This window comes from Pezoporus flaviventris, unplaced genomic scaffold (genome assembly GCF_033815535.1).
Source record: "Pezoporus flaviventris isolate CSIRO_AGI_PZ_B2104156 unplaced genomic scaffold, CSIRO_AGI_Pfla_v1 ptg000002l, whole genome shotgun sequence".
NCBI classification, from domain to species: Eukaryota; Metazoa; Chordata; class Aves; order Psittaciformes; family Psittacidae; genus Pezoporus; species Pezoporus flaviventris.
In genome coordinates this window covers 57,118,777-57,138,203 of record NW_026892550.1, presented here as the reverse complement: position 1 = coordinate 57,138,203, position 19,427 = coordinate 57,118,777, and the positions used below count along the sequence as shown (strand labels likewise).

The window sequence follows — 19,427 nt, the reverse complement described above, 5'->3', positions numbered from 1 at the left end:
GCATTCCATTGTCAGGCTCCTGACCCTCACTGTGCATGCCAGGCACGGCACATCTTCTTCTTGCTTGGGAATGTCACAGGCATAGGAGGTTCCTGTCTGATTGGAAAGGTAGTAGTGGTCATATGAAACTGAAAGGCTTTGGAGTGGAAAAGAAGTAAGGTAGAGGAAAGTTGCTGTGAGAGACTGCCTGGGAAGCAGTTAGCATTAAGATGTTTGTGCATGTGCAAGAGTTGAATATCTACTTTTAACCTTTTTTTAATTCATCTGAAGCTCAATCTAAACTGACTGCTTTTGTGTGAGGCAGTACGTTTGAACTTAATATGGAGCTTCCGACTGTGGTTAGCAACGCTCGGTGTCCTGCAATAGTCTCAGGGGAGCTTCCGCCATAGGAAGGTGTGATGAAAGAGGCAGAACTGGCTCACTGGCACGTGTAACCCTGCACTTGCTCCACAGCCTGTTGTAGCTGCGTCTCTGCTGTGCTTTGTCTTCACTCTGCAACTCACTTCAGTTCCAGCGCACAGTGATTTCATCTGTCTTGAATGCACTTTTCCTTCTTCCCCTGAGATTTTATGGCTGTGCTGCAAGTGCCAGCATGCAAACCTCTTAGTGTTCACTTCTTTGCATATCATTCTGTTGAAACCCTTTAGAGTTATTTTATTGTTTTGTTTTCCATGATTGGTATTTCTTTGTTCGATTCAGGTTAGAATTGCCCCTACTGTCACTACCTGGAGTAACAAAACTCCTACTGCCTTTCCCAGCCATCCTCCTGCAGGCTGTCCCTCTGACACACAGGTATAACCTTCATTATTCCTCTCTGAGCCCCTGATCTACCCCAGTATGTCCCCTGCTGTAGTCTGTGTGCTTGACACAGTCTGATATGGACAGATGGAAAGAGCAGCTTCCACGTGGTTTTGCTCCTCTATGTCTCTTTTTCACCAATGCCCAGATGAGTGGCTCTGCGAAGCCTTGGGTGGGAGGTCAGTGTGACCTGAGCCCCCTCAGCCCTTGCCTTACACTGGATGGTGTGGTAATATTTTTCTTTTCCCTCTTTCCCATGGAAATTAGAAGATTCAGAGTTAATGTTTAAGTTTTTTGGTTGAAAGTTGTGGATGGCAGAGCACTCTCAGACTGCTTGAATAACAGGCAGTGCTGGCAAGGACCTCTTCCTTGTGCAGGAAGGTATGTGCTGCCCTGCTGCTGCTGAAGTCACTGCACATACAAGCTGTGCTTTCAGTGTTACGCTGAGCACCCTAAGGCACTGGGGTGGTTGGAGGCATTTGTCCCTGTGCTGGTGGTTCTTCCAGGGAATGTGGTTTCAGACCTTGAAATGTGAACTGATCATTTTGTTACAGTTCTGTTTCACATTGCATTGCCATTGCTGACTAAATCTTATCTTACCCTACCCTTTTTTCCTGCAATCTTTTTCTACAGGGAGACAACCCACCTCCTCCAGGGTTTATCATGCCAGGTGCCATTAACCCCAACATGCCACCTCAGCAAGCCACATCTGACAATTACAGCATGTACTCACAAGCAGGGACCCGGCCAACGTATCCACAGAGTGAGTAGCAGCAGCTCCCTTCTCCTGGGTCAGCCACTGATGAGGTTGCATTTACTTGGGGGTAGCTAAGTTGGAGATGGAAGTGTTCAAACCATGCCAGTTCCACATTTCTTGGGTGGGAAGCTCCTGAGATAGTATCTGGGGCTTGTTGTTTCTTGGTGGGGTGCAGCCATCAGGCACCCTCTGTCAGACCTTGTCTCCTCTGCTGAGGTGTCCACCCATGGCTCTTAGACTCACTCCTCAGCTGGCCCTTCCCAAGGGTGTGTTGGGATCAGAATCCCCTTAGTGTGAGTCCTGAAGAAGCAGTATGGGCCTTGCAAAGAGTGACCAAACTCATTTGTGTGTGTCTGGGCCATCCATTTCTCACTGGGATTCCATGAAGATGGGAAGAAGGATGAGGAGGGAAGGGCAGTAGTAGAGGTGGGTGAGGAAGGGAGTAGGGCACTGACTGTACACTCAAAGCAGGAGACTGAAAGTACAGGCACCAGGGAGGAATAAACGGGCATAGTTGAGCAGAGAAGAGGCCGTGAAGTTAACTAAGCTGCAGGGGCCCACGGTGAAAGGCTGTGAGCTTGAATTCACTTCCAGAGGCTGCTGTTCACTTCTTTGGCCTAGGCTTTTGTTTTTTGCAAACCGGGGGTGGGTGTTTCTCTTCACTGAGAGGCATCGTGAGGATTGTAGTGGTCCAGAAAACAGCCAGAGCATCAGCATTCATGTGCCCCAGTCTCAACCCAAGTGGCATGGTGGGTCTGGACAGAAGAGTTTGTGAGGTAGAATGGGATTCCTTGCTCTGGCACCCCACTCCCAGTGCAGGCTGAGGTTTTGAGCAGTTCTGTAAGTACAGGCAGAGTTGTGGGAGACAGATTTGGGTGGGCAGGTAAGTGGTTTGAGGGGGAAGGGGCAAGAAGAGAGGAGAGTCAGGTGGAGAAGGAAGCAGAGACAGATGAAACTTGCTCCTCTTATGAACTCACTGACTAAATGCCTTTTCTCCCTGTTTGTAGCGTATCAGGCCGCACAGCAGTACTCCCGTGGAACAGGGGGACTAGCTCTCTATCAGCCTCAGCAGCCTACTGTTGCCCCTACTTCAGCTTCTTACCCAAACCCTGCTCCTAATACCACCCCTCCTTACCCGCCCTCTGCCCCTGCCCATTTCATGTACTCCCCACTGTATCCCAGGCAGCCCCAACCCTCCCCAACAAGCTTGAATCCCTCTTCCTTCCCTCTTCCTCCTTCGGGCGCATCCTTTCAGCTTGGCAGGCCGGGACCTCCAGCAACTTCTGTGGCTAATGCATTACCTACTGGACCAACAGGTACTCTGCCTGCAACCAGTGACCTTCCTGCATCCCAGAGAACAGGTCTGCGCTTGGACAGGGGTGGGCAGACAGGGAGGGGGGAAGGGGTTTGCTTCACTACTCACTCAAATATCCACCTTTTCCTTGTGAATGCTCCGTACCAAGTTTGCTTTTGCTTAGAGGTCAAGTTAAAGCATTTCTAAACCACATCATCTTCCTTGTGAATCTAGCAATGATATAGCTATGTTGCTGCATGAGCACTTGCTGAGCAGCACAAGCATTCATTTTTCTCTTGCGAGTCAGACCTTACCACAAACTCAGAGCTTTTCATAGCATCATAGAATGGTTTGAGTTGGAAGGGACCTTAAATCTCATCCAGTTCCAACCCTGCTACCATGGGCAGGTGCACCTTCCATGAGACCATGTTGCTCAAAGCCCCATCCAGTCTGGCCTTGAACACTGCCAGGGACGATGCAGACACAAGCTTCTCCGGGCAGCCTGTGCCAGTGTCTCACCACCCTCAGTAAAGAATTTCTTCCTAATATCTAACCTAATTCTCCCCTCTTTCAGTTCAATGCCATTCCCTCTTGTCCTGTTGTTACATGTCTTTGTAAAAAGTCCCTCTCCAGCTTTGTTGTAGGCCCCTTCATAGGAGAGGTGCTCCAACCCTGTGATCATCTTTATGGCCTTTCTCTGCACTCACTCAAGCAAGTCCACATCCCTCTTGTCTTGGGAGCCCCAGAGCTGAATGTAGTACTGCAGGTGGGGTCTCACCAAAGCGGAGTAGAGGGGAGAATCACCTGTTCATGCTCCTTTTGAGGTGGATTTTTGACCACTTTTTACTTTTGATTGTAACTTTTGACTTGCCCAAGACAGGGTGCTACAGCATTGTTTTGTTATGAGGCTGTCATATACTGTGGGTGGATGGTGGCACAGTTTTAAACTTGTGAGGCTGGTGTCAAAACCTATGTGGCTGAAGAGTAAAATACAGAAATTAGCAAGTTTTCCTCATTGCTGCAGAGAAGTTGATGCCAATTCTCCTTGCAGAACAACTTTGAAATGAGATTTGTCCCTGTGTCCCTCGTTTGTGCTTTGCATTTCAAGCCAAGGGTTGGCAGCATTTTTAATTCTAATAGCATTTCCTGTGGCATCAGCTCCCACTATTATTTTCCTAACCACTTAGTGTGATGGGCTATAATGTAGCTGTGAATGCCTTAAAAGATAGGAAGAAGTGATCTAGAAATGCTTTTACATGTCTCTTTCCTGAATATTAATTAAAAGCATGTGTGTGTGGCTGACACAAGAGCATGTTTGAGCACGCATGGTGAGAGAGCATGCACTGAGGTGGGGCTCAGTATCTCCTTGTGACTGCCTGGATGTGTAACTGCCTTTGCAATGGGACAGTGACCTTGCTTATGATGACAAACCTGCCTCTTCACTTAGTGGTCTCTGAAACAACAGTTTTGCATATGTCAGACTGTATGAGCAGTCCTTTTCTAAACCTGCCCGTAAACATACTTCACATTTGGGTGATCCAGTTGGAGAGCTGTGTTCCAGATTTGGAAAGGAGGGAGTAGAGGAATATTAGGCAGGATTTGAGGGATGTTCCAGAGGTGCTGACTGCTGACAGGCCCTAAGGACCCCACTGTGACTCCCTGTCTTACTTTAAGTCTGCTAGAGGTGATGCAGTGCAGAAAAGGCATATTACCTTTGTCTTTGTCTTGGCAGCAGCAGCAGTCCTGTGAGTTCTGCTGGCATCTGTAAGGGTGGGAGCCCTCACCTCTCCAGCATTACCTACAGACAGGCAGACTCTCTTTTCCCCACTCTGTTTGCAGAGAAAAAGGGTGTTTTGCTCTGTCAAAAGATAGAGAGGACTGGTATAGCGCAGCTGCCAGAGCTGCTAGTAGAAGATCTTTCAGCTCCATCCTGCAGCCAGATTCAGTGTCCTCTCTGTTCTTGGAGATGCTGTACTGTGATCTCTCCTGACCCTGTGGTATGAGGCATGTCTAACTTGTTTCTCTAAACCAGAGGAATTTTTGGACAGAGGAAGAGATGTTGGATAGGGTTCTAAGCCTGGGGCATGAAGGAGCACATTACAATGCAGACAGCATAGCTTCTGCACCTGCAAGGAACAAGAAAATTGTTCCTTCTTGGACATTTTACTACTTGTGTCACTGGCAGGCACTTCAGATCTGTCACTTGCTGGGTTTCCTGTGTTAACATTGAGGTGATACAGTCCATGCAGCGTACTCAAAAGTGGGTGAAGGTCTGTACTCCGAACAGTAGAAATTAGGGACACAGGGAATTGAAGCAGTTGTTACCCATGTTGCCTTCCTAGATTTCCTTTCAAAATTAGAAGTTGCTCATACCAGGCTTTTTGAGAGCTATCAGTGCTGCCTATGCCCTTCCCAGCAGTGGGGGTGAGAAGGTGGCCAGTGCAAACTGTCAGACCTTCAGGAACCCAAACTTTTGTCGTTGCCTCTTATTCCTGGCAAAACACCAGCCTTGCACTGAAATGCAGAGGTGTGGACTCCAGGGCACAGTGAGGTGCTGAGGCCAGATGGTTTATGCAAGTGGGCTATTGGCTTGCAAATTCTGCCTGCAGCTGGATAGCTATGGAAAAAAAAGAGGTACCTAAAGAGCACACTGTCCTTTAGATCACACTTGTCAAGAAAACAAAACAAGAAGGAAAAAAATGTGCTTTGTAAATGCAGAAATGACAGTGTACATGCTTAATACGATTAACCATCAGCATATTCTCCAGAGTAGCTGCACTGCTTAGTGAAGGATGCCTTAGCATGAGATTCCACAGAACCACAGAAATCTGCAGCCAGAAGTAGACAGTGATCTCACCTTAACTCTGGGTGTTGCAGTACAGAGTGTATAGTGATGCTGATCTTGGCTTTGAAGTGGTGTGCTTTTGGGTGTGGTGATGATCTAATCTGGGAACATCATGTTTCACTTTGCAAATGTGATTCATTTCAAGGTGGAGGTAAGGGAGGACAGAAAAAAGATCTCAAATTGAAGTCTTGAAAAGCACCTGATCTTTGAACTAGCTTGGATTTAAAGATGCACTTAGAAATGGTTGTATAAACATGTTTATTGCAAACACATATAACATCAGAATTTTAAGCTGTGCTTGGAGCTCCAGTAAGCAGGAAAAGCCCACGTTTCATTTTCAACCTATCTCACTTTGTCTTGTGAACCTGCTGCCAAGGGAGTTCTAATTTTCAGTCTTGAATCTTGTTTGAAATTGTGATAGAGCAGTTCTGAGCTAGGGGAAGGGTTTGCACTATATGTGCATCAGTCCAGCCCCAGCGATGGGAGTTATCTCATCCCCAAAGTTGTTTCCTATGAAATGGCAAAGGCTTTATTTGCTGCACTTTGCTGTTTGGATTTGTTGCTCAGTCTGAGCAGGCAGTGTGTCTTTTCACATGCGAATAAAGCTGCTGTGTGAACACACAGCTTGTTATTCTAGTGGGCTGGATGCAGTCAAGAGTGCACCTTGATTTGGGAGAATACTTGGCATCCACCTTGAGTTCAAGTACTTTAAGCACCTCCTGAAAAGCTTTCTGGAGTGGTAAAATGATGGTGAGAAGATTGTTGCTAAGAGTAATGATCTGTTGTCTGTGCTGCCTGGTAGGAATAAAAAATATGAACACCAGAAGAGGTAAGAAAGTGGGCCAAGACTCTGCAAGATTTCTTAGGAACAACCAGAAACACAGATTTACAGCATGGAAGGACCAACAGGCTTGTTTTCACAGAAGGCAGACAAAAACAGTTCCCCAGGGTGGTTTGGACAAATGACATGTCTCAAAACTGGCATTGTAATTAGGTTAGGTGCTTTTCCCCATGACTTCTCGTGCTTATTGAAACTAAATTGCTCATCATAAGCTACAGACCAATTGTTTTGTTATTTCTGAAGAACATCTCTGGTTTAGTTCTCTTTGCATTTTATCTGCAGAAAACTCACCAACTCAAGACCAGGCCTCTCCCTTCACAGGTGAACTAGGTACCACCTAACCTGAACATAATTACAGCCACTACCTGAAATTAATTGAACAGGCGTCAATAATGCACATGTTCTTCAGAGAACATGAAGTGTGCAATGCTGTTTGCCAATTAGACTTTAATAAAATCCATTTTTAATTCCTTAATTAAAACTAATAACAACAGATCTGGAGTTTTTAACCACAGAAATAAATGCTGCATTTCCTTTTTTAAAGTAAATTATCCCAGGAAATTCACAGCAGTAACAGTCTGGGAGATTTTCTTAACATGTTGCCACCATCAGCACTGCAGAAACTAGACTTACTGTATCAGAAATACTCTGGGATATTCTGGATAGGTAGGAACCTAACTGTTGGCAGAGGGCAGATTGGTTCAAAATGAAGCATATGTGAAAGGGGTTTTAAATTGTTTTCCATTTACCCCTTTAACATGCATTTCCCTCTTCTACATGCATTTTGTTTAAGAAAAGCTTGAAAGCAAATGGAAGTTTAGATAAACAAATTCTGCAGTGATGTTAAGCTCTGCTGTCTGAGGTGAATTCATCATCTGCTAAGTGAAAACACTGTGGTGAAAAAGTCCATTGAACAAGGATTTGTCTTGTTGGCTTTTTGTGCAATAAATGCTGATTACTGGGCAAGGTAATGCTGTGGTTCCAATCATATGCGCTTCCTGATGAAATGGGGAATTACTTCTAATGCACTAGTGTGAGCTTTGATGTACCAGTCTTGCAGCTGCACAGAGAGTGCTTTCCTGGGAGAGCAGAAGGTTTGGTACAGAACAACATGCTGGACTGTGAATTTGCTCAAATATCCTCTGTGCTGCTTTCAGTTTCAAACAAACTGCCCCTGGTGCTGAAAGCTAGATTTTGCCACCTTGCTCTAGCAGCTCTGCTTTGCTTTTGGAACACAGCACCCATAAGTGCTGTAGCTGGCAGAGGAAACTTGGTTTTATGGCTCTTCTGTGTCTCCAGGGTGCCTGGGTGAATCTTGCCTGAAGTGTTTAAGGCTCCTTTTGCCTCTTATGCCTTCTCTGTGTGTGATGTTGCTGCGGAACACGTCTTCACTGTCATCTATAAATCTACCACAGAACACAATCGCAGCAGCAGCAGCTCTTGGGGGAATGGATGCAGCTTAGTGGTCTTTATTCACCCATGGGTTCTGACATCTCTGCTGCTGATTAATGGCTATGCTAATGTTATGGTGATGATTAATGGCTATGATAATGTTATGATGATGATTAATGGCTATGATAATGTTATGGTGATCATGGGTGAAAAGAAGTTCAAAACTGGTTCTTGTTCTCATACTATACAGATCGAAGGAACTTTCACTGATAACTGAAGCTTCTCTTCATGTGTACAGTCTGTGTAGCAGAATAGTCTGTGTTTTGGGCAACTGACTGCCTTTTCAAAGGTGTCTGCTCAAAGTTGCTTTCATGCAAGAGAAGAAAAAGTTATGACTAAAGAAAAGGAAGCTACTTCTTTCAAACTTGGGAACAGTTGGTCTTGATGCCAAATATGCACAGTGGGCACAGAGCCCAAAGGGACTGATGGCTGGGATGTTGGGAAGCTCTGGCTGGCACAGGAGCTGTGCTGGCCCCCAGGGAAGGGCAGAGGAACAGGCAAGCAAGGGTTCTGCCAAACCCCTGCCAGTAGAGCTGTGGCAAGGAGCTGAGCTCAAGAAGACACTGCTGCGCTTATCCAAGGTACTGAAAAGTCTGTTTTCTTTCTGTCCCAGGGCCTCAGAATGGCTGGAATGATCCTCCTGCCCTCAACAGAGCTGCCAAGAAGAAGAAGGTACTCCAGGAAATTCTATCTTAACACATTCAAGTGCTGACCACTTAAAAAGTAGTAACTTCAGCTGCTCATGGGTGGGAGAAGGACAAGGAAGGGTTAGCAGCAAACAAAAGCTGCACCTCATAGGAAGAAATGGCCTTTATGCTTCTCCAATATGCATTATCTCTCCAAGTATTTAAGCCTTTAAAGAGATAGTGGGGTTTTGCTAAAGTTGTGGTTGTTAATAACATTGATCCTGGTTTGAGGGAAGAAAATACCTCAGGTTATTTTCATTTGCAGTAAAGCAGATGGGTTTTGCAGGAAATGATACTTGCACGAAGTGATGAGGCCAAGCAAATTGTTACAGATTACTGACTTTGGTGGAGCTGAAAGCAATTTCTCCTGATTAAGGGTCTGACCCTGAGAGATCTACTGAGAGTATTACAATTTTCCTGATGGAGGCAATGTAGTTTTCTAAAACGCATTTAGATTGCAGCAGGACAGAATAACTGGGGACATTTGGCACAGAGCAAAGGGAGCACTTGCATCCTTTGGTGCTGCTGTAGTCTTGTGCATCCCCACAGCAGTGTCATCGGTGCTCTCTGAGCCTGCTGCATTTGGAAGCAGGAGTCAGTCTGGTGTGTGTGAAGTATGGGGAGAAGAAAAGAAGTTGCAGCAGGCAAGGTCTAAGTGATGGTGAAGGCAGAAGTCTCCCTTTCCCTTTGGGTTTTGGTCTCTGCAGCTCAAGATTAAGAAGGTTTTGGAGAATGGATTAGGGGTTGCTTTGTGTGCTGCAGACTGCCCCACTGCTGGGACATCTATTGCATGGCAGCTGGGTTGCTGCCTTTCAGGGCTTCAGGCTCTTAAGTAGAAGGAGGAAAGTTGTCAGTGAGAATAACTGCTGCAGCTCAAGAAGCAAACAGTTTTGCTACTGCTGTGTGTGAGTCACAGCCAGAATTTCTGCCATAGCAGGGGCTTGAAGGTTGGCTCCCTTCTAAATGAGGATCCATGTTTGTTGCATTACCTGTTGGGTATTCAACAAAACTCTGTCAGAAATGTTTGTGTTTGTTTCTCTTATGTCCACTGTATGAGGCAGTGGTTTAGGATATTATGAAATGACTCACCGCATTGCAAACCACAGCATAATTTGCAGCTGTCTTCCACCTAAGAGCATATTCACTACTCAAAAAGTTTATTGCTGTGATTCATTGCTTTATAAATGACTTTTTTGGTGCTGGATTGGGAATGTTTTTCTTGCTGTGCCAAACCACTAGTTTAATTCTGGTTTCTTTAATTCAGGGTAGCATTCAGTGTTCTGTAATATTTCCTTTCTCCATGCACACCCAAAGAAATGTGTGCATTCCCATGGGAATTTTCCTTTGGATTCCTGTATGATCCACAGCAGAAGCCAGTAGCTCATTTTGTTGTCTCTTCCATCTGCCAAATGCTTCTGAAATGTCTCTGTGTAAAAACTGGCAGATGCTTAGGGATAAATCTGAAATGCGCTCATAATCTGTTTTAGTAAAAACCTGTTGGCCAGAAGCTTGAAAGGCTTTCACAAGCTTTATTGGTGCATGCAGCTAGCAGTGACCTATGTACTGCATGGACAAAAACATACCCTTAAAGTGAGATGAAAGAATCTAAATATAATCACCCGATAGTAAGAGTAGATGTAGGTGTGGGTAAGTTTCCATTACTGAAACTCTTCTTCTGTTAGTGCTGCTCTGCCAAACCTCTGTTTTGTGCTCTTAGCAGAGGGAGAGTGGCTCTGATTTGAGGTGGCTGTACTCAGCTCTTGTGCCAGGCAGAGCACTCAGGGCTAGAAATCCTGGAGGATATTACTGCCCCTGAGTACTTGCAGTTGCAGCCAGAGGAATGGGTTTGTTTAACCAGACTGAAATCCTGCATCCCTACCCCTGTTACTTCTGTATCCTGGGGGCTAGCACTCTGCTTGGCAGAGCTCACAGTTGCTTTGGGTTGGCAGTCAGTCAAAGCTGGGTGTTGTGCTCTGCCTGCAGCCGACACAGCAGCATAAATGCACTGTTTGTTGTTTCTTTCCCTAGGTCCCTGATAACTTCCTGCCCCCAGTTCCCATCACGTCCCCCATCATGAACCCGCTGGCAGATCCTCAGTCCCAGATGCAGCAGCCTCCAGCTCCAGCAGCACCGGCCGGTGCATCCAGCTTCCAGCTGCCGCACGTGTCTGCAGGGCAGCCAGTGCTGCAGGGTGTCTGCCCACCTGCTTCCCAGCCCCTGGGGCCAGCCAGCATGCCACCCACTGCTTCCAAAACCAGTACGGAGGGGGCCCCTGGGGCTCCCATTGGCAATGCTATCCAGGTAACATAGCTCCATCACTGCACCCGTTTGGTTTGTTACATCAGCAGAGGCTGTTGGCCTGGTATTTCTTACACCTCCAAAGTGTAATGCAGACTTTTTAGTCACTAGCTTTGCACCACGCTGTCATTTTGCTACTGTAATCACCTAGGCACTACCTCTTGGCAGTTAATACTCAGTATGGACCAACAAGCTGTTTTCTTTTGCAACTTCACAGCTCTCCAAAGGGAGTGACAGCAGATGCTGATAACGTCACCTCCGCACTCCCAGAGGGGAAGAAATAGAAGTTGTGCCAAGCTGGCTAATAATGCCACTTGGTTTAGTTGAAAACCACATGTGGTCACAGTGACCTGGAAAAAGCCTCACCTGCTCTCTGTGTTTCTCAGCATGTGCAGGCACTGCCAACAGAGAAGATCACCAAGAAGCCCATCCCTGAGGAGCACCTTATTCTGAAGACTACGTTTGAAGCTCTTATCCAGAGGTGCCTGCTGTCTGCCTCTGATCCAGTAGGTCTCTCTGGTGTTCCCAGAGCACCCCTGTGTTTGGGTGGATAGGCTGGTACCCGCAGCCCATCCAGCTGTCAGAGCCTCCCCTGAGATAGCTGCTTCCTTCTGACAGCTGCTTTGAGCACCACAAGCAATGTACAGGAAAGCTGCATGCACATAAGAATATGGCAACCTGGGGCTAAAGCACAGCCCAGCTGCCCAGTCACTTTGAGTCTGGTCCTTACAGCCCTTAGCATGGGCAGAGCAGGATGCTGTTCTTTATGGGCAGGAAATTAACCCACTGCAGCCCTCTCTGCTGTTCTTTTCTAAAGAGGAGGGTTGGAATTGGTTACAGTTGAGGTTTTGATGTTGATGGTTCAAAGAATAAACAAGTACAAAGGGCTGTCCTTCCTTCTGTTAGGTGATCACTGTGGAGGCTTTACCTGTGCTTAACTGCTTCTTACTTCAGAGCAGGAAGCAGCTGGTATTATGCCAGGTGTGAGCCAAGGCTCACATGATAACATGCCTCAGATTTTGTTCCGTAAGCTGTGATTTGCAACAAACTCATTTCAAAAGGGAACAGTAGGTATCAGAGAAGTGGAAGGTTATGAGCTTTAATGTGACCACTGAAGCTGGATAGGAAAAACCTCTTCCGTAGCAGTCAGTACTTTGTAAATGAGCCGTCTGCCTCAAAGCTTCTCATTTCTTTACAGTGGTCAGTAAATAACACACTGCCCCAAAGCCCAGATGCTGACTCTTCAGTTTGTCCCTGCCACGTGCTGAAAGGTGGATGATGAAAGACAGGCTGGTGGTGTACTGAGGGCTTTGTGAGCTAAATGTGCTTGGTCAGCAGCACAGACTCTCACTGTTGTTATGGTGACTGGGAGCTGAGGGCTCTGTGGCAGTGGCTGTGGGAGTATATTGGGCATAAGGTGTCAGTTCTGTGTTATGTCTGCTGTACAATACAGCTGGCTCTGTAGTTTAGACTTGGGATCTGCATATACATACTTCTTTTCCCTGTGGATCTCAGCCCACAAGTTTCAGGGTGGACTCACCCACGCACTCCTTTACAGAAACTTTTTGAGGCCAAAGACCTTTCTTTGGACAGACATTACAAGGTTCAGTGGCCTTTGATTACTCAAAATTCTTTCTTTAAAGGTTAGGCTGTTGAGTGCAGGGATAGAAGTCATATACTGTGTGGACACATTCACCTGTTTTTCCTCCGAGTGCCCCTTCTCCCAGACACAAAGAAGGCAAAAGCATTCAGTTCACATCTACACCCAAGAGTTCTTTTCTGCTCTGTCAACACTTTTTGCTTGCTTCTTAAGTTTGATTTTCTTAGGCAGAGCAAGTGCTTCCAGCATGCAGCAGTGAGAGAAACCACTCTGACTGTATACATAAGTTACTGTCAGAACAAACGCAGGCACTACTCAGTTAGAATCATAGAATAGTTAGGGTTGGAAAGAACCTTAAGATCATCAAGTTCCAACCCCCCTGCCATGGGCAGGGACACCTCACACTAAACCATCTCACCCAAGGCTTTGTCTAACCTGGCCTTGAACACTGCCAGGGATGAAGCATTCACAACCTCCCTGGGCAACCCATTCCAGTGCCTCACCACCCTAACAGGAAAGAACTTCTTCCTTATATCCAATCTAAACTTCCCCTGTTTAAGTTTTAACCTGTTACCCCTTACTACAGTTACTACATTCCAAAGGGGACAATGGAAACAGGAAGCAATGAGTGAGGAGAACTAACAGTTTGCACTTCTTTCACCTTATTTGTTTTGGCTGGATAGATGTGTTGCTGTTTACTAAAGACAATTTATTCTTCTTTGCCCTAGCTGGCCATCTGTAAAATGAAAATATCATGTACACCCTTACACAGGTTTTGAAACGACTGTTCCAAAGTCATGTACCTGAGAAAGTTGGCCAATACAAAAGAATTAGCCAGTTTCTTACCTGCTTCTCCTGGGGCACAAGTAAAAGTACAGTTTCTTCTTACTTGTCTCAGTTTCTTGGCAACATAACTACTGCTTGAGGGGTTTTCCACACATGGCCGGAGATACACGTGCATGTTCTCCTTTACGCCCTTTGCCATCTGAACAGCTTTCTTAATTTCCAGCACAGCAGACAGCCACCAGTCCGTCTTTATCCCGAGCTAGAGCATTCCCTTAGGTTTTGTTATTTTCTCTCTGGGCAATTATTTAATCCGGGGAAACATTTCCAGTTGCCAGGGGAATGGCACTGTCCTAGAGAAGATGGATTGATGTGTGTACTGATTTAGGAGTGTACTTGTGCACTGATGTCATTTCTACTGTTGTTTACCACCAATTTTTTTGTGCTTCTGTGATTGTAACCTTGATGCTTTGTTACTGTTCTATTATTCTGGATTTAAATCTTCAATTTTGGTAGCTTTTTGTTTAAAAAAACATGGAAACACCAAGGATCTATAAGAACAGTTTGGGTTAAGCTGTTAGGGTTTTTTTCTGTTGACAGCAAAAGCTTATAAACAAACTCTGGGTTTTACTAATCACATAATGAAAAATATTAGGATTTGCCATAAATGATGACCAGGTTGTACATACTTAGTATTCAGTGACTGCATGTGCCTTTAAGCTCTCATTGACATTGCTGGATACTTGATTTCAGTAATAACTTTATTCATCTATCATGCTTTGCCAGTAAGCCATAGAAAAAAATGATGGTGGAACTTGGAATTCTGTTACTTTCCATATCTTATATGCCAGTGGCTTTTGGGATACCCTTCCACAGTTTACTGTTCCCTGTAGCTAACTAGAGCAGTTAAATGTGGAGAACTACAGTGATATCACGTGGGGTTTTTAACTAGCAAAATCAGGAGAGAAAAGTACAGTGCAAAGAATTCAAACTATGTGTAGGGAAAATGTTGTTGAGAAAGGACTTTATGTTCTGTGTGGACCTTTTGCAATGATACCAGATCAATATGGTGTTCATAAAATCACTGTGGTTTAATTTACCTATTTCTTGCAGCAAACCAAGCGGAAACTAGATGATGCAAATAAACGCCTGGAGTTTCTGTATGACAAGCTAAGGGAACAGACAGTAAGTTCTGGTTTACTTCCTTCTCCTCTGCACCCCCAGCCTCCCATCAAATACTGCAGATACGGTCAAAAATTTCATCAGTGGTGCAGACCCCTCTGCAATATGTAGCAGGGGCTTGTTCTTTCTTCAGAAGTGTGCTTCAAATCCATGTATTGTATGCTTCCATGGCATGGGGTTTGGAACTAGATAATCTTAAGGTCCTTTCCAACTCTAAATATTCTATGATTCCGTGTATTTCCCAGAAACAGCTATGTATAGTACTTGCTGTGCAGACCTTAGTGTTTTGGGGTTATGTCATGAGTTTTATGTTGCTGTGCAGGGACTGTGCTGAGCCAGAGAGCATTGCTCCTTGCAATTGGAGGCATTAGGTGAATGCATCCAGAGGGTCCCTGTCCCCAGGTGCTGGTAGAATGAGCCAACACAGCAAGTGCCCCTGCTCCCACCAGGAAGTGAGGCATGCAACATGAGGTCAGAAAGAAACAAACCAGAAGATTTAGGTGTTGGAGGCTCCCTGGCTTCAGTGGAAGGGAGATGCTGAAAATCTGGTAATTTTTCCAAAGTGTTTCTGGAGGTCTCTGGCAGAACAAAGGGCTTAGAGCTCTTAGTACCTTAGGATTAGATACTTGTCAGGCCACCTTTGCTGAGCAGTGAACCTTATGTAAAGGCTTGAAAGCTCAGTAGGTCTTTCATGTGCCAGAGTCTGTCAGGGCAGGTCTCATACCTCAAGGAATTGCATCCAGGAGCTAATAGTGAAGGCTAGCAGGGCTTTGCAGTACTGCAGAGAAGGTATGTTCTGGTTGAAGTCTGCTGTTACTGTACCCAATATGGTACAGCTCAGGAGATGGCTATCTTTAATAGAACCAATTGACGCACTTTGCTGAGGGCCAGACGTTACAGTTGGGATTTTTCTAGCACTCATGTATGTACTGTTTGTTTCTTTCTGCTGACCTGCTTTGCCTGGCTTCCTTGCAGCTCTCTCCAACCATCGTTACTGGTTTGCACAATATTGTGAAGAGCATCGAAACCCGCAACTACCAGGAAGGACTGAACATCCACACACACATAGTCAGCACCAGCAACTTCAGTGAGACCTCTGCTTTCATGCCTGTTCTGAAAGTTGTCCTCACCCAGGCCAACAAGCTGGGTGTCTGAAGGAACCCTGCATTTGCAAAGCCCTGAGGGTTGCTTGTCCAAAGAAGTGCATTTCTACAGCAAACATGCAGGAAATGGACCAAATGCTAGTTCCTCATGGCACGTCACAGTAGAGCACTGACAAATGGCATTACACTCTCCCTGCAAAATACTTCGTTCTAGGAGGGCCATGGAGCCCTGGTGCTTTTCTTTTTATTTTAATCTTTTTCCCCATCCCTAATGATTCTTGTCTACAAATAGTATATTTAATGAATTATGCCCCATATTGTCAATTTTTAGATGCATGTTATACTGCTTAACAGTGGCTTTTAACAACAGATATATGTGTTAAAACAACCAGATAGGTTGTGTATCAGACCCTAAACCAGATTATTGCCTTCCAGCAGATTAAAGAGTCTGATTGTATTATAAGTGTATTTGGTCTTTCATTTTATGAAGCTGCTTGCAGTTCTGTTATTACCGTTTACATGTTCAAGAGCTTAATTTTGCACTGGGGCAAATGAGCAAAATAAAGGCTGATGTGATATTTTCAATAAATGTTAATTTATTAAAATGTGTCTTTATGAAGTGCAGCTTGGAGATTCTGAACCCAGAGCACAGTGGGCAGCTTTCTGTTGCAACCTGAGTATGAGGATGTTTATTTTTTTACCTCCATGCTCATCACTAAAAGCTGTGTTTAACATTTATACTGAGTAAGAGATTCACATTTCAAAGAAAGGTTTAGCAAGGACTCCAAACACAGCTGTGTGTTCTTTAAAAGCTCAGAGAAGAAATAATGCAGAGTGGCTTAAGCCACCCGTACAGACACATGGGTATTTTGTGTGTAAACAAGGTGCAAATTGTTTCATGCAGTCTCCTGAACCTGAAGGTTGCTGCCTCTGCTTCACTGTTAAACTGTTAGCATGCTTCTGATGGCCCTTGGCAAGTTGGGTCAGGTGAGTTTCACAGTGTGTTGTCCTTTCCTGTGGCACAGCTGGAGCTGGCTTTAAGTCTAAGAAGAACAGCAGCTGGAAGAAACTTCCAGGTTTTGGGGCCTTTTTTTGTTTTTAAAAAGGTAGTTCTGCCCAAAAACTACCTAAAATATCAGTGCCTGTGGCATGTAGGTTTGGCAGTACCTACTGGAAGAAATATTATAAATAACAATGCAAATCATTGCTGGCTTCTATGATTTAAACTGATTATGAGCTACAGATTTGTCAGGCAGAACTGTTCCATTCCTCTGAGAAAATTGAGCTTAATTTTATTTCCTTCCAGCCTTTTCTAAATAAGCTTTTATAATTGGTGAACATAAAGAACCAATTTGGACTGGCTTTGTTTCAGGAGTTTAAAAACACAATTGGAGTAATTTTTTCCCTTCAATCTAGACTATAGGTTTCTAAACAGTGTTATAAGTATGTTGTATTCCACTCCTGTTATGGGGAAGGTTTGAAGATATCCTTTATTCATCTTTGCTCCGCAGACTCTGGTATTGGCAGAATCACATCAAAAACGCAAGTTTGTTAATGCTGCCAGAAACTGGTAGTAAGGAAACAGCAGACTACCTCAGTGGGAGAAACTCACCAGCCCCACTCCTGAGTACTCAAACCACATAATTTACTCAATGTTGCAGCACTTTCTCGTGCAGATGAGAAAGGGTGCTCCACCTTTCATCCCCTTGGACTGCATCCTGCATGCTTGAGATGAAATGCTGGGGCCCTGATAACAGGGAAGACAGGATAAAAGCAGCTGCACAGAAGCAGGAATGTTACCATCTGCAGCAAAAGCAGAATTCCAATGGCTTAGTTGCCTGGGATCTCTGCACGCATGGAAATATCTGCTCCTTATGAATATGACCTTCAGTATTGGTGCCTCAGAGCAAATGGCATGGTGCAGCCACAGAAACTTACAGCCTTATCTCAATTCAAGGTGAGAAAGAACAACTTTTAAATTAGGGATACTTAAAAGGTAAATGGGAATTTAAAAAAAAAAACCTCAGTAGGTTTTGTATAAGCCTTCATGATACTTCCATCCATGTAAAAGGGTATGCCAAGTGAGAAGGGACAAACAAGGCAGGTAGATGCTGGTGACCAAAGAGTTTAACAGGAAGAAGCTAAGCTGCTTGTTCAGCTAGTGAAGAGCACATGGAAATCAGGCTGACTGGAACTAAAGAGCAGTGCTAGCATGAGAACAAATGTGGTATGAGCTGGCCACAAGTAAGCTTGGTCGGGAAATTGAAGTCAAAGTCAGAAACGGTGTTTTTTCAGTGGGGTGATAGTATCTTTGGGTACTGTGATGATGCACCACCTGCCTGGACTCCATACATCAACAATCACCGTCCTCAAGAGCTTGGGACTGGACAACTGCACTGCCTAAGTACGTAACAGGAGTGGATGTGAAAATCTGCTGCTTCTCTCCTCAGAGCAGGTGCGACGAATAATAATAGTTAACTAGTTATGCTGCCGTCTGTTCATATCTTCAGGGAATGCCAAGCAATTAGCCACCCATCTGATGTTATAAATGCAAATGGCCATCTTTGTTTACAGAAGGCAATGAAGCCCTGCCAATTTACAGTGGTAAAGAATTTGGCCCTGAAGCCTAGTTTTGATCTCGCTGAATGAGAAGATTTATACCATGGTGTTAACGCCAACCGAGCTACTCCTCTTTGCGGCCCCCCCCCCCCCCCCCCCCAAGGCTGCAGAATTACCAGAAACGGGGATGGAAGGAGATTCAAGGATGTAATCTGCAGCATCGTGGGTCTTGTCCAACAGCAACTGGCACAAGGAGGTATCTTGCTACTGCAGTTACCACCATCGAGGCAAAAGCACCAGGAGGAGAGTTTGTGGGAAGGGGCAGTGTTAATGCAGTTCTGCTGCTAGGGCAGTACTGTAGAGCAGGCTGTTCTGTGGGAAGAACATCTAAATACAGTACTTGAGTGAAAACCTTTTTCTGCCTGTAAAGCTTTGTAATGGATTTACCTTGGTTTTGCTGGCGGAAGCCCAAGGTCAGCATTATACATGAATATTAAAGATTGTATTTTAATCACTGCAGCATTTCTAGCCTGTGCCATGTTTACCTCAGGTTTGTTCTGTGTTGCGCCTTTTGGGTAACACAGTTCCCTAATACACAGATTGGGAACGTGGATTTACTGTTTAGTAACCTTGTTTTCTCTGCCCAGAAGCAAGCATTACACTAGATTGATTGAGCTATTAAGAGAGAAGGGAGGGAGATCGTGCTGCCATAGCTGTTTATCCCCCAGAACTATGGAGGGGAGGGCACGTGTTTTGGCAAGCATAGCAAAAAAAGAGCAGTGGCAAGTCTCCCCAGAGTCCTGCAGGCTTCCCTCAGCTCTGTCATCACCCTCACCACTATGCTGGTGCTTTGCTTCAACACCGCAAATGTCACTGTGTTGTCGGCCTGCCTGAAGCCTGTTATGCCTGAGTGGGGAAAAGAAAGGATCTCCTGGGACAGATGTTTCCCTCTTCTATCCCTGCACCACATCTGCAATCCCACGTGACTCGGCACCCATCAGGGCTTACTGATGTGAGCTATGTTGAGCATCCATTGTAAAAATGTGGCGGCATGTATAGAGCCAGGAATGGCTCAAAGCTAAAGGGTAAAACAGGCTTATATGGCCAAACATCTGCCAAACACCTGATTCTGCCTCCCCTGCAGGGGATGCTGAGCATCCCGTTGGGGTGCTTGTGCCAAGATGAGTCGCTCAGCCTTGACTGAAAGCCGTGTCCACTGTCAAAGTATA

The 19,427-nt window shown here is 45.2% G+C and overlaps 1 protein-coding gene across 19 annotated transcripts in view; it reads left to right on the top strand.

Annotated features, from left to right (window-relative positions):
• The window catches only part of SEC31A (SEC31 homolog A, COPII coat complex component), a 43,794-nt gene extending 27,698 nt beyond the window's left edge, over window positions 1-16,096 (top strand). For 3 of the 19 annotated variants that reach the window (XM_061479636.1, XM_061479667.1, XM_061479628.1), the window contains 9 exons: window positions 700-792; window positions 1,432-1,561; window positions 2,563-2,916; window positions 6,818-6,865; window positions 8,601-8,659; window positions 10,702-10,974; window positions 11,358-11,477; window positions 14,468-14,539; window positions 15,512-16,096. In XM_061479636.1, the coding sequence (XP_061335620.1) occupies window positions 700-792; window positions 1,432-1,561; window positions 2,563-2,916; window positions 6,818-6,865; window positions 8,601-8,659; window positions 10,702-10,974; window positions 11,358-11,477; window positions 14,468-14,539; window positions 15,512-15,691 (1,329 nt within the window). In that variant the 3' untranslated portion in view covers window positions 15,692-16,096. The remainder of the gene's footprint in view (window positions 1-699; window positions 793-1,431; window positions 1,562-2,562; window positions 2,917-6,817; window positions 6,866-8,600; window positions 8,660-10,701; window positions 10,975-11,357; window positions 11,478-14,467; window positions 14,540-15,511) is intronic. The other 16 variants (XM_061479725.1, XM_061479710.1, XM_061479720.1 and 13 more) reach the window with 14 other exon arrangements.
• Window positions 16,097-19,427: the final 3,331 nt, after the last annotated feature.